The 14,052-nt window shown below is 43.7% G+C and overlaps 1 protein-coding gene across 1 annotated transcript in view; it reads right to left on the bottom strand.

Moving 5' to 3' along the window:
- Positions 1–14,052, bottom strand: part of LOC144169957 (corticotropin-releasing factor receptor 1-like) — a 172,844-nt gene that overhangs the window by 38,097 nt on the left and 120,695 nt on the right. Inside the window, exons 3-4 of the mRNA XM_077699420.1 lie at positions 8,257–8,342; positions 4,629–4,735 (exon numbers count right to left, since the gene is read on the bottom strand). Of these exons, the coding sequence (XP_077555546.1) occupies positions 4,629–4,735; positions 8,257–8,342 (193 nt within the window). The remainder of the gene's footprint in view (positions 1–4,628; positions 4,736–8,256; positions 8,343–14,052) is intronic.

Here is a 14,052-nt window from a genome sequence, read left to right as displayed (position 1 = left end):
GGGTATTAGTAAATGTCCGTTAACCTGCGCGCATATATTTTGCACATAAGGCATCAAGGAACACCACGTTTTCATCACACCGCACGCATCAAAGCCGAGAAAGCTGCGCCTAATTCCGCACAAAACACCCGTGAACAACCTCCCGACAGCTAGATTAAATTGGTTGGCAATTGGATTAAATTTGCTGGCACCTGGAATAAATTCGATGCCGTTTGGGTAAATTAGATGGCACTTGGATTAAATTCTATGGCGATCGGATTAAATTGAGCGGAAAAACCTGTAGAAGTTGATGCATAGGCTTAGTCTACCTTTAAGTAGTACCTTCCGCTTAGCTTGATAACAATGGCTGTGGCTATTTCGCTAATGCTGAAGAACTCGTCAAGATCCCCTACAATCTCTTTGTGGATCAAGAATTCATCCCAAGCTTCTTCCTTTCTCTGCGTACTCGATAATACCGAATATGCCCGCTATTCAATTCCTTAAAGGCCTCACCTGTTCTTGAAACATCGCTTAGTTCCTTAATACCTACATTAATGCCCGAAGGCTCCTCTAATAGCCTAGCTAAGCTGCCCACGGTAGATAGCGAGAAGTGAGTCTTGGAGAACTTCGCCTAAAGCATTGGTTTGTGGCTTAGAGCCCATTTATTGCCCTGCTAAGCAGGTTTAGGCACAGTTCAGCGGGGAGCCAATTCTTGGGGTAATTATTGGATTAACATTGAACCTCAACAAAAGCCTGTCGATGAAGAGGCCTGCAATTGAGCGGATAATCGTGAATCTGCAAGAGTTTCGCTGAATTGCCCAAATCTTTTCAGGTGACCGAATTAAGGCTCTGAATGCGACGACGGCTTCTTTGCGCTTCGAATTAAAAAATTGTAAAACGACACCAGCAGCCCTGAAAAAACTTGGAAAAACCGCCAAGTTCTCAATCGAGAACAATTTATGCAATAACTAAAAATAATATGTCACACCAAACTAAAAACAACTATGAAAATTGAAAAAAAATGCTATGCATAGCACTACTTGAACACGCAGTTTTAAGATTCAACAGTGTACTTGTTTGATTGATTTTGATTGATTGTGGGTTTAACGCGCCGACGCAACGCAGGCGATGAGGCGCGCCGTAGTGGAGGGCTCCGGATTAATTTTGACCACCTGGGGATCTTTAACGTGCGCCGAAATCTCGTACACACGGGCGTTTTTGCTTTTCGCCTCCATCAGAAAAGCGGCCGCCGCGGCCGGGAATCGAACCCGCGACCTTGTGCTCAGCAGCGCAACGCCTTAGCCACTGAGCCACCGCGGCGGGTATGTTTGATTGACAACTGGTTTACATTGAAATTCGAACAGAGCTACCATGCCCAGGGGCGAACGGGTTGTCACCAGTTTGTAAAATACAGCGATATCTTCCCCCAGCTCTGGCCTCTTAACATTAGACTTGTTAGTCGTTGCTGTGAAGATAGAGGCGGGATTTTCAAAATACAAAGAAAAAATCGGAATAAGCTTGCAAAGTAAACGTCAAGCTTTTGTCCAACTTCTCTCAGTAACGAAACAAAAAATTAAAAGTTGATACCCAATCCGAGCTAAACAGAAAAAATAGCCGAGCTCTAAATACAAGCAGCTAGATGCTAGAATCCAATGGGGCTGGATATACCTTATATGCCACGTAGGCGAAAATTAGAAGAAACAAGTTAAGGGAGCAAGAAGCGGATCACGGGTTAAGACGCAATCTGTCTGAGGCTCTTTCGGGAACCCATTAGGCCCCACTTGTGAAAATTGCCGGGGTTGCCTCAGCCTCTAAACAAGAAACAAAGTTATTGTCTGCAGCGTTGTTATCACCCACCGTTCACTCGCGGAAAGTGCACCCAAATGGCCAGATTACTGTCCTTGACGAGTCATTGGTGTCGACGTAGGCGAGACGAGCTAAAACGAAGGAACCCGGTGTGTATTGAACCACAATCCATCCATTATAGACGTCTTTTTTTTCATGTCTGGGCTACTTTTAGATGATGCCCGCCGACTCTGATTCAACTTGTATGACGCCTAAAGTCAGTGTGATCAATCACCGCTTTTGTTTCTCCAGGGGGTTTGACAACTCGACTTAGTGTAGCTGCTACAGGCAAGTCTCAACTCACTGACATTGCTTGCCTTTTAGGTTTCTTTTTTTTTTTCAAGTTTGCCTCCACTCTGCACAGGCGTGAGCAAGTAAGCGCCGCCTTAGTTACGTTGCAGAGCTAATTCAAAGCCCGCTGTCTGAAGTCTGGCTGTACCAAGAGTTTCAACTGACGAAAAGTTGCCCTGAGAACACACTCTTAAAATAGCGGCACCTATTCGCAGTAGGGCCCCAGAAAGTTCAACATGCATGAAAAAAAAAAATACTACAGAAATAGGCACTTTTTCAGAGAAAAAGAAAGGCTATCTGCCCTCGTACTCAAGCCCCTAAAGAAGTATTTCGCTCTGCGAGTACCATTTATAAATTTGGTTTGTATTGTTGTACTAAAGCCTGCCACTTCGAGTTGAGCGTGAATGGGGAAGCCCGTAGGGATCAACGCTCCCCACACACTTTTTGAAGGCACACTATGAACACCTGGAAGCTGACAGCCCCTTCCTTGCTTTCCCCGTTCCAACACTGCGGCACCTAATCTTTCTGCCCCAGCTGTTCCCTGTGGTTAACTTGTATGAACCACGCCTTTGCTTCCCAATCTTTGTCAGCCTGATCACAGGCCTCATGTTAGCCCGAAGCATCCGTCGGCTACTGATCTCAGTTTTAAATGATCGCCATTCTGACTTTCCGACCTCCTATCACAAGTGCATTCGACTACGTCGTAAGAGCTGCCGTTTACGTTAGAAGCACTACACGCACACGCAGAGACAGACAGACGGACAAAATGATTGAGAATTAGCTGCCGTTAGCGTTATAAGTGCAACAAGCACACATGCACGCACGAATTTATTGAAAGAAAATTTCGAAAGGTGACTTATGCCTGCATCATACAAAAAACAGCGCTCAAGACGGGACACAAAGAAGGAGGCTACATACACATAGCGCTCCTGTAGCCTCCTTCTTCGTGCCCCGTCTTGAGCGCTGTTTTTTGTATGAAGTATGAACCAACAAGCCCAAACACTTGCCTGCAATTTCTTCAGTACTTGTAGTCCGAGACGCCATCGAAAATTTCCTTTGAAATAAGGGCGCACGGTATTTTTCTTCTTTCTATAGACGCCCCGCTGTTATAAAAACGGCTTCCTGCTGACGACATTCTGAACTCAAATATAGTTATTGTTAGCATAAAGCAGTTCGAACGCTCAAACAACGGATGTAAGGTTCGGCTTTCCATGGAGGAGGAAGGTAAGGAAATATTAATCAGGATCTTTTTTTTCCAGAGGGATCAGAACTCTTTATAATGCAAGACTGCGATGAGTGAGCAAGAAAGTAGTACCGCTCTCTGAAAGCAATTGAAACCATTAAATACGCTGCCGGAACCTTCGCAAAGGAAGCAGGCAATAATGCAGACAAGCATAGCCGCTTTGTGGACTGATGAAATGAAATCCCCTGTGCTAACAGGCTACACGAAAAAATGGAACATAAAAAAACTGTGAAATACTCCCGACGGAGGCAAAGGATCACGAGCTCATCATAATTTCTTCTTTTTTGAAGTGTGTGTGTGGGGGGAGGGGGGGGGGGGTATTTTCTTTTAAACACCAAGGAACGACAAATTGAAGCGCTCTAGGAATGCCACATTTCTCGAGATAAAAGCACCGTAGAAGATTTTGAAACACTTTGCGCGTATTCGATGAGTAAATGCGGGTGAGTGTATTTTTTTTTAGTATTGTAAGAAACCGTTAAGAGGCCCAGATATTGAATAAGAGTTTTGGTATGCACTTGAATGAAGTGTACATGATCGAATATTCATGGTTTTAGGGCAATAAAAAGTTCTGTTCAAGCGACAGTGGCAAAAAGTTTTTGTCTGTTATCCTACTATGGACTAACAAATACTGCTTTTAAGCTAACGTCGTTCTTAAAATTCGCAGATGACAATCTGAGGTGGTACAGCCACCACTAAGAGCTGTTGAGACGTTCACCTACGTAATTATGATGATTCCACAAAGACAATATTTTGTGCTCAGCATCTTGTATTTGTATTTTTAAACCGAGCCGAACAAAATCTAGATGGGGGTACGTGCCATATGTGCATATGCAGGCACGACCTACAGGTCACCCTCCTAGTTTGTTACTGGCCTTGCAGTTTTGTGTTTCATCATCCGTTTGAAAATGTGTCATATGTCATGTTTCGTCTGCATGGGTGGTGTGTAAATGTAGAAGTACACGTGTGGCCATTTCGCTCGCGATGAACTCTACGAGTGACCTCTGTCGTTACCTGTTACCTCTCAATCTGTTTTACTATGTCTTCCACCCGGCCAGACTTAATTCTCTTCCGCTTTCCACTGAAAGTAGCGTTACGAAACAGGATAACAATGCGAAGCCCTTATCATATTTCCAGGAGTGATGAATTATTGCCTTGGCTTATAGCGGGAAGTAGAATTTCATCAAAACGGGCACCGGGCAACAATAGCCGCTGCTGCTGGTTTGCTATTTCTGGCCGTGCCATCGATAGACGAAGTAGCCGATGCACTCACTTGAAGTAGGTGAAGATGAAGAAGGTGACGCATAGGGCCACCAGGGACACGAGAGAGAAGACGAGAAGAATGTAGCTGGCTATGGCAGGAATGTTGCTCGGCTCGGACTGCGCACGGAAGCAGAGACAGAAAAAGAAACAGTTGTTAACCCAGTGTTCTGGAATCCGGGTACCCGTATTCCTTGAGTAGATGTTTATTGCGTGAAATAGAGGAACCCTTGTTGATGTAAACACGTAACCAAGCACTCCAGCAGCCTTTCTTTGGTTCCTAAAGAAGCAGGAGACGAATCCCCTCACGTTTGCAAAACAGTGGTTATTTTTAAAGCTCAGCCACGGTCAGAGGAACATAATAATGGCAGTTGGGTAGCAACCAACTTTCAAGTCGCCAAGTCTCATACATCTTGACGCAGACGACATCGTTCGTTGCGTAACGAAGTACTGACATAACTTCCACTTTGAGGGACGTTACAGAAAGCTGGCTGTACCCTTCTTCTCTTCGATAACATCGTATAAATTGAGCGGTTAGAGACTACACGCACGCACACATGTATACACGCATACACACACACACACACGCACACACACGCACACGCGCATGCACGCATGCACTCGCGACTAATACCTGCAACAATAGGCCCATATTCCCTTCTACACCTCCGACACAAAAAATCTTGAAGTTAGACCCATTTTATGTTGGAAATAAAACGCCATTTCTACAAAATGGGCTTCGTAGAATTATCTTTTTTCTTCAACATCAAGGGATTCACTGCCAGCATACATCAAAACACATTAGCGGTGCTCAGACTGTGTGCATTTAGCGCCTGTGGTACATTCGCTCCTCCATATCCTTGTATTACAGTGTTTGTCATACGATTTCGAACATAACGAAAGCTCACGACATTTCTCCAACATTTTCAAGAAAAATGCGGCCCTTTGTTAGAGTTTTCGATGCCTCAGCGCTTCAGATGCTGGGAATATAAGGTATTTTGATTTCATGGAGGAATTAAACTTCCGAATATCTCTTTCAAAGATACCTCAGTTCACTTCGCCTCACCTAAATTTCCTCAAGAGGGCTTACTGTCGAGATAGGAGAAAGTTTGCTCAAGGGATGCTTCACTGCGTTTTGATTGAGCAGTCGGAGCGCGGGAACACACTTTTCAGTTTTACAATACCACCTTGTTGATCCTATATTAGCATAGATAGTGGTGTTTTTCCGGCTTGCGGCAATGAGTTCAATAACGTGAGCTGTGAGACGTACTATACCGACCACTCCTTATGGTGTTTTAACAGCATAGCTGTTCTAGGCCCGGCCCTGACGAGGGTCTCTGCTGGTATCGTGACACACGCTCCCTGGAGCAGGTTTCTCCGCCGCGCAAAACCAGTTCCCACTATAGAAAAAAATATAAAAAATAGAAATGCGGTCCTACGGCCTGATAAGACCGCTTTTATTGCGCCTGAAAAGAATGTGTTTTCAGCAATGCTTTTCTACTTCGAAGTGAAGCCTACCTTCAGAAAATGGGTTTGGTCTTTGTAAGCTGGCTTTTCCACATAACGTGTTGTACTGTGAAGCAGGGCCATCCACGGAGGGAGTGTCATTACTGAGAACAGCTTTAACTCCTAAACGTTATCTAAAGTATCCCGAATTAAATTAGGCAGCAATTGCCCGATAAACGACTCTACCATTACGATGAGATTCATTTACTTGTCTTCATTAGTTAGTTCACAGCGAAGCCATAAACGTTACAGAATTACTGTCTGCTGTAAATACATGACCTTCTACGTAGGGAGTACGGTTACAGAGAACGGCTGTAACTGTCGTTCTACACGAGCCATCCGGAAACAAATTATATGACAGTCAGCCGCTAAGACGACTATAAAATAACCCGCCACAGCTTCGCTGGTCATCCTTCTTCGCAGAGTGGAAGGGCACTGAATTATTCGTCCCAGTTGTGAGCTGTGAAGAACTAATTTAAGCTTAAAGCATCCTGAATAAGCCGTGTCGAGAGCTAATCAAATGTGTGCTGCCTCAGTTTCAAGGATACGCGTTCCTGCTGTAGACTACAAATGACTGGCCCCATAAGCTCCACTGTCGATGCAGGAAACCCCGCAAACATACGCAGACGCCCTCCCTGAATGTGAGCCCACACAAGTCAACAACATATTTAGCGCAAAGGAGGAAACACACAAGTCCATAACTGGTGCTCTAGTTTAAAATAAACGTTGGACTGGCTCTTACAGAAACAAATTAAAATCACGACATCTAGGATTTTAAAGACCAATTAAAAATTGGCAAGACAACTGCACAAGATAAAATAGGGCTGTGACACTCCATAGGCAAAAGCGGCACTGTGCTTCTGACGTCCCGCACGGGATCAAAAAGAACACATAAAGACGGCCTTCCGCGTCAGGGAGGCGGAGGAGAGCAGTTGGCCTCCCGGTTATGCTGTCCAAGATACCGGCGTCGGAATAACTACGACACAGCTTGTCACAACGCATGCGGCAGCTAACGTTGATCGAGACAGTCTATGCCACCTCCCGCTCTCTGCAGGCATGATCAAGTTGGCCTAAGTTCAATACGAAGCTTCTTTGTTTAATAATCAGGGCTTCAAAGGCCTACCTAACAGGATTGCTAATCTCCCATAAAAAGGGACAATGCGTGGTAGAACGGTCTTTAAAGCGTTTGTCCTTAAAATATTTGTTCCTATTTACGTGGTGGTGTCTGCGCAAGCAGTGCGATTCCGGCTGTATGAGAGATTGGTGTCGACGATCTGAAATCGCTTCAACCCCTATGGAGGTGGCACTGAGGTGTATCGGGTTCTACGTATAGAGACTTCACCCACCATATAATGCTTTATGCCATTAAAGTTTGTCATCTCTCTCTTCCTTACACTGTACTCACCCTCTTTGACATACTGTCGCCCTGTCGACTTGAATTCGCAGAAACTTTCAAGTCATTCAGAACAGTTGAAGGCGATGGCGGGTTTTTGCGAAAGGACATGAAATCCTATTTGGGCGCTCTGAGCAATGTACTCGCGAGGTGGCGGAGGCTTACGTCATCTTTTTGTGCAATAGTAACGAAACTTGTGCCAGCGCTCTATCTCTGTCCCTTCTTAATGAGGAATTCGCCTACCTTGAGGATAGCTTCCAGTGAATAGGCGGTGAATCTCTTGGCTTCACAACGTTCGGTCATGCTGCTATCGATCTGCCAACATTCGCGCGGAACGTTGGCCAACTGTTGCGGAGCATGTATGATTACTGATTCCTTCACGATTTTGTTGTTTAAACACGTACGTTTTGTTTGTGCGTGTGTGCATGATGGGCCGGAAGGGTGTGTTGTGTCGAGATTTTGGTTTCAATAAACTCAGTTGTTAGTAAGCGCTCGTCCTGTGTAATTCATCTCTTTGTCCTGCGTTTTTCTGCGCTTTTAGTCACTATGTCCTGTGCAATGTGCCCGAAAGGATGGGAGAACTAGTCTGACATTCTTAGAGCTCACTGCAGGGTTTCTCATCAATGGCGTTGCAAAATGTCGGGACCGAGCCAAAGCAAGGATAATGATTAACGACCTGCCAGAGACAGGGTAGCGCCACCTGGTCGAGTTCAGGCTCGTCAAAAAAACGTTAGGAACCTACCTGGGGAAGCAGACCCAAGCACTCCGTGTAGTTTGTCCAGTTGCCATGCAGCCAGGTTCCGTTGCTGCCGCACTCCCTGTGCGCCTCTGCGTGAAGATAACAACAAATGGAGGGAAGTTTTGTCATGCCGTATTATCCAGGTCTTGTTTTCTATGTTACTAATCCTCATACACACGCTAAATTCATCCGTCAGTAGCTATTCCCAAACATAATGCCAACATTCCACCTTAAATATGCTTTTTAACGTGTGAGCAACAGATGGTTCATGTCGGCAAAACTTTCCAGTCGCTACGCAAAGTCCAGTCGATCCGTCGACAGAGCGAGCTACAGAGGAGCACAGAAAAACAGATAGGAGACAGCGAGTAAAGAAAGCTGCCTTCGTAACGCCGGCGATGTTGCCAGGGTGATGTGGGGACATAAAGTTAAAGGGCGGCTCGCCACTTACGTCTGCGGAGGGCGGAAAATAGGAAGCTAGACAAAGGCGTGAAAATCAGTCCGAGCCTCAAACTGGCGAGGCAGCCCTCCACTACGGCGCGCCTCATCGCATGCGTTGCGTCGGCGCGTTAAACCTCACAATCAATCAATCAATCAATCAATCAATCAATCAATCAATCAATCAATCAATCAATCAATCAATCAATCAATCAATCAATCAATCAATCAATCAATCAATCAATCAATCAATCAATCAACCCATGCGCGCAGTCTCTCTCTAAGAAAAGGCAGGCATTCATCTGTGAGCACTGTCAACGATTTGCAAGGAAGGCCTTCCGGCCAATCGTTATAAAATTGCTGACGAGGTCTGCCCCATTAGCGTGAGCTAAGATTTCTCACCTAAGAAAAACCTTTCAGACCTTAAAATACATTGACTCGGCTCGCTATAGGTAATTATTGCTCGCCAGTCTAAATACGACTAGTATTGCGTCAGCCGCTGGTATAAAAACGAGCTTTAAGACGTTGAAATACACTGACTTAGCTCGTTATGGGGAATTAGCTATCGCGACACTAAACACTACTAGTATCGTGTCAGCAAGCGTTATTCGTTACGCGGCTTAAATGATAAAGCTGCGAAACAGAATGACGGCTCTCTGCACTTCGGACTGACCGATTGCTTCAGACCACTCCCGAAACAGAACTCTGCCGGAACCGCGTAATTAACGCAGAAACATGCGAAACTAGCTCAATGGTGACATTGAATAACGACGCCAGAAGCGGCCTGCCAAACGGGCTGTCAAGGAAGGGTGTCGCTAATGAGCTTGATGACGAGCCCTTCGGGGAACCGGATCCTCTCGCGGCTCTACGTCAGCAGTTCGCACTCTGTCTTCTTTTTCTCGTCTCAGTTGCTGCTTCCTATTATAGTGAATTAGGTCAAAAGAATAGAAGAATTTCTTGGAAGCATAGTTAGTATTGTGCAAACCCAGGAATGCATTTGTACTGTACACTCCAGCATCGCGTTTTTTTTTTTTCCGGTTCTGATTGTACTTCGGGGTTGTAGTCTTTTTTATTTTGCCTGATCTGATTACATTTATTTCTGTGTTTATTTCGATTATCGCGCATACTGTAACCTTGTTTCTTTTTAATATTGTTGCATTGTTTTTGTGTTTATATCTGTGTGCATACAATTTTGATACACCTGTTGCATGCGTTTCTCTATTTATTTTCTCTCCTATGTAAGCTGCTCCCCTCAGCAATGTGTTATACCTTCAGGTAAAATAAATAAATAAATAAATAAATAAATAAATAAATAAATAAATAAATAAATAAATAAATAAATAAATAAATAAATAAATAAATAAATAAATAAATAATACATTACAAGCTCATTTAATTCAAAACGTTCTTAGTGTACTCTAGCGCAGCTTAACGTTCTGACCTCAGAAGCCTGGCCTGTTTCAGATTACTACTTTCAGGCAGGAAAAATGTCATTATTTTAAAATTTCGATGTGTTCCTCAAGGCTTTCCAACCATTGCGTTCCACCTCGTGAACTGTTCTGCACATCAGTATTCGGAGCATTCTAAAACACACAGATGAGTTTGCTATAATCTAGAAACTCCATTCAAGCAGAGTTGTTGTTTTTTCACTCACAAAAAATAATGCCCCTGATGACCTGACCGGCACCTTCCGTCTGCCTGGATACACCGAACCTCTCCTTACACGCAAACGAAGCAGACGTAGTAGTATCGCCGTATTCGTTAAGCAAAGTCTGTTAGTTTCAAATATTAACGTTGCATTTTAATCGGGTATATAAGCTCTGGCTTTTGAGATATCCAAAAATGATCTTATAACTCGTTTACTAGTTGATTATCGTCCCCCTCCGAAAGTGTGCTTTTTTTTACAGAAGAACAGCGAGAGGTGTGCAAAAAAACTTTCAGCTCAGGCAACTTGAGCATAATCGGGGACTTCGACTTGCTACGAAGTGAGCGATCAGCTGTTGAACATAGCTGTTGAACACGTTTTCCGAATTTAGTATTGGGCCTCTGATCTGAAAATTCACAAGGGAGGAGTTCCTGAAAGATAATCTCACTCGTACAAGTATTAATCATCTAAGCGTGCGAGCATCCGACCTTTCTTGTACAGCCAGGGCTGTAATTAGCAGATCACTGCGTTGTTGCGGGCCAGTTAACCAAGTCCAACTCTTTGCCACCGGCCCCTACTCATACTGTAGCCATTTAAGATAAAACAATGTTTGATAAACAAATTGCTAGTTTTGGCTGGGATTCTTCCATTCAAGATAATAACAGCATCATTGCACATGACAATTTCGTTCGCACTTTAGGCCCGATGAAGGAGGCGCGTAAAAAAACGGAAGTAATAAAGAAAACGTATGGCTGAGCATCAATGGCTTACCCCTGATGTTTTGGCGCTGATAGAAGAAAAAAATATGCTTTGGGAAAAGTGTCACCGAGCCCCTGATAACACAGCGCTTTGCCGCGAGTTCCGTATGGCAATAAATAGAGAGACCGTGCAGATTCATTCCTCAAAGATGCAATTCTGTGCCGAACAATTCAAAGCGCCTAGTCGCAATATGACTAAAACTTGGTCTTTAGTAAATAAGTTACCAGCTAACGAACGCCTGTCTACAAAAAAAAAAAAAAAACATGGTAGAATGCAACTATGGTTCCGCTACTTCTGACCTAGCCAACTGATTCAATAAAACGTTTACATTGGAACAAAACGAGCCAGGTCAGTGTGCAAGTCACAATATGCTACCCAATCATGTGTCATCTTCTGATCTCCTGATCAGCCTGATAAGTCATCTCCTTTGCATAGTCAGTAGTTTAAGCCGCAACAAATCATCAAGGTTTGATAACATACACGTAGGTGATATCTGCAGAAATATTGGGTATTTAACAGGTGTAATTAGACCGATCGGGTGGAGGCAAATTTAATAACAATCAATCCTGTAAAAAGACGTCTAGTTTTTTTCCGAACTCGACAGAAAACAGAGCAAATTGACTGCTTCATTACGATACACACATCAAATTGTGCATCTTGTTCCTGTACCAGTGTTTTCTTTGTGGCGTGTGTCAAATACGTAGGGGTATATTTTGATGGCGATTTTTCCTGGAACACACACATGACTCAGATATGTCAAAAAGCCTTGAGGTACTGCCTGCATGTTGTGCAATTTAAAAAATATTTCTGCCTTTCTCTGTTATAAAATACATGCTCAAACTTTGGCCTATAGCGTTCTCCGTTATGGCATGTGCTGTTTTTTTTTCAGAAACTCCACTGCCTGGAAATATAGAGTTAACAGTACATTAAAAAACCTATCTAAGAGTGTCCTTTGTAAGTTACGTGCCTGATTCGGACAGTGCATTTAAGGCAAGCGACTTACCGCCATTTGATATTTTGTTAAGCAAATCGTCGGGCTAATATAATTCCGGTGTACGGATTACCGAACTCTTAATTTTAAACCTGTACCTCTGTGGCAGATACCTCGTTGTTTGACGCCAAAGAACCGCACCCATTAAGGAATGTCTGCAAGGCGGTATTATATACCTGCTATCTTCGATAAATTGCCGCACGAAATATTCTCTCAACTACGCGGAAACATTTGCATGCTGCCATTCAAACATAGAATGTTGCTAAAGTATGTATGTGTGTGCATTGACCATTTGGTTTGTTCTTTGATTTTTAATTGCGTTTTAGTGAAGAGAAAATTTCTAACAATGTAGTTATAACCAATGTTGATTAACTGTATATTTCTTTCTGTTTGTCTTTCTTTTCTCTTTTTTTCTTCCTCATTCCTTTATTTTTTTTTCTCTTTCCTTTTTTTGTCTGTATTCAGTCATTGTTATCAATGGCACATACCTCGTTATAAGACGCCAAATATTCCTACCCATTACGGAATGGCTGCAAGGCGGTATTGTATACCTGCTATTTTCAATAAATTGCCTGACGAAATGTTCCCTTCAACTACGCAAAAACATTTGAGTGCTGCCATTCTAGCTTTAGAATGTTGCTCAATTATGTATGTGTGCGCGGCGACCGTTTGACTTGTTCTTTAATTTCTAATTGCTTCTTGGTGATGAGAAAAATGTTAACAATGTTGTTATAACCAACGTTGATTTACTGTATTTTTGTTCGTTTCTGTTTGTCTTCATTTTTTGTTTGTCTTTTTTAGCTTGTATTCTTTTCCTACACTTTCCTTTATTTCTTTCCTGTTTTCGTTTATCTCTGTATTCAATTATCGCTATCAATGAGTACTTTCGACAGAAGTGACGGCTGCTACTGCCGGGCGACGCTGCACAAGTCCACCTGTTGGCTTTGGCGTGCTTATTTTACCTCTGTATGTGCTCGTTGATAATAAACAAATTATTATCATGTAAATAACACTGAACACAAAACATAAGTTTGTTTCGATCGACGTACTATCTTGTCGAGAAAACGAGTGCACCAGTATTGTGAACAGAATTTCTAAAATAATGTAGAAACGCAAGAAAGCATGCAGGCAAGTATCCCTGCTGCAGGCCATTCTGCACAACAGGTACCGTAAGCCACAAAAATAGCGCAACGAATACAAACTCTGGAAGTTTTTCAACCACTAAATGGAAATATGTACATGTGTGAGTGCAGACAAACAAAAAAAGAAACCTGAAAAAAATCACGGACCATCTCCACTAACGTGAAACCTGGGGAGGGGCGAAGCATGCAGTGTATAAGTGTATTCTTCGTATGTTTCTGACAATGGAGATGAAACCGTTGGGGGTTAGAGCTATACAGCTTTGCTGTAAAAGTCTCGTGCCTTTGAAGCACGAAGTGTTCTAGAGTGAGGCGTAAACGACTGCCTTAGGAAGCGTTCCAGCGCGAGGCGTAAACGAGTGTCCCGGTGCTTTAGTACCGTGACTACATGAAACGACGGTTACGACGACGACATGAGATGCCAACCGACCGAGAACTTACGGGGCTTCGCCCCTAAAACCCTTTGACGCAAGGGCAGCCAATAAGTTAATGAGCGGCACTTAAGGTTAGTACGGGGGTTAGGCTCCAGTCAGATGCCTGATTTCTTGGCCAGGTGATCGCATGGCGCCTATACGACGCCGTATATATGGCCGAATATATTACGGTCCTATGCTATCGAACTTGCCACTGGAACGAAGTCGAGGCAATTTTTCCTTTTGCCATCGAGGTTTTAGGGGCGAAGCTCATCTTGCTCGGGCCCTGTCCCCTCCCTCGTTGCTGCTGTATACGGCACGGCACATTAATGATGATTGTGGCAGGATCCCCCTAGGGATTGGCCAACCAAAGATTGGCCGAAGAGGACAAAACGTTCAACGCGTTCGTTGCTACCC

This window comes from Haemaphysalis longicornis, unplaced genomic scaffold, assembly GCF_048455015.1.
Source record: "Haemaphysalis longicornis isolate Haplotype H1 unplaced genomic scaffold, Haemaphysalis longicornis Haplotype H1 scaffold_2, whole genome shotgun sequence".
NCBI lineage: Eukaryota > Metazoa > Arthropoda > Arachnida > Ixodida > Ixodidae > Haemaphysalis > Haemaphysalis longicornis.
This window is presented reverse-complemented; position numbering and strand designations above follow the sequence as displayed.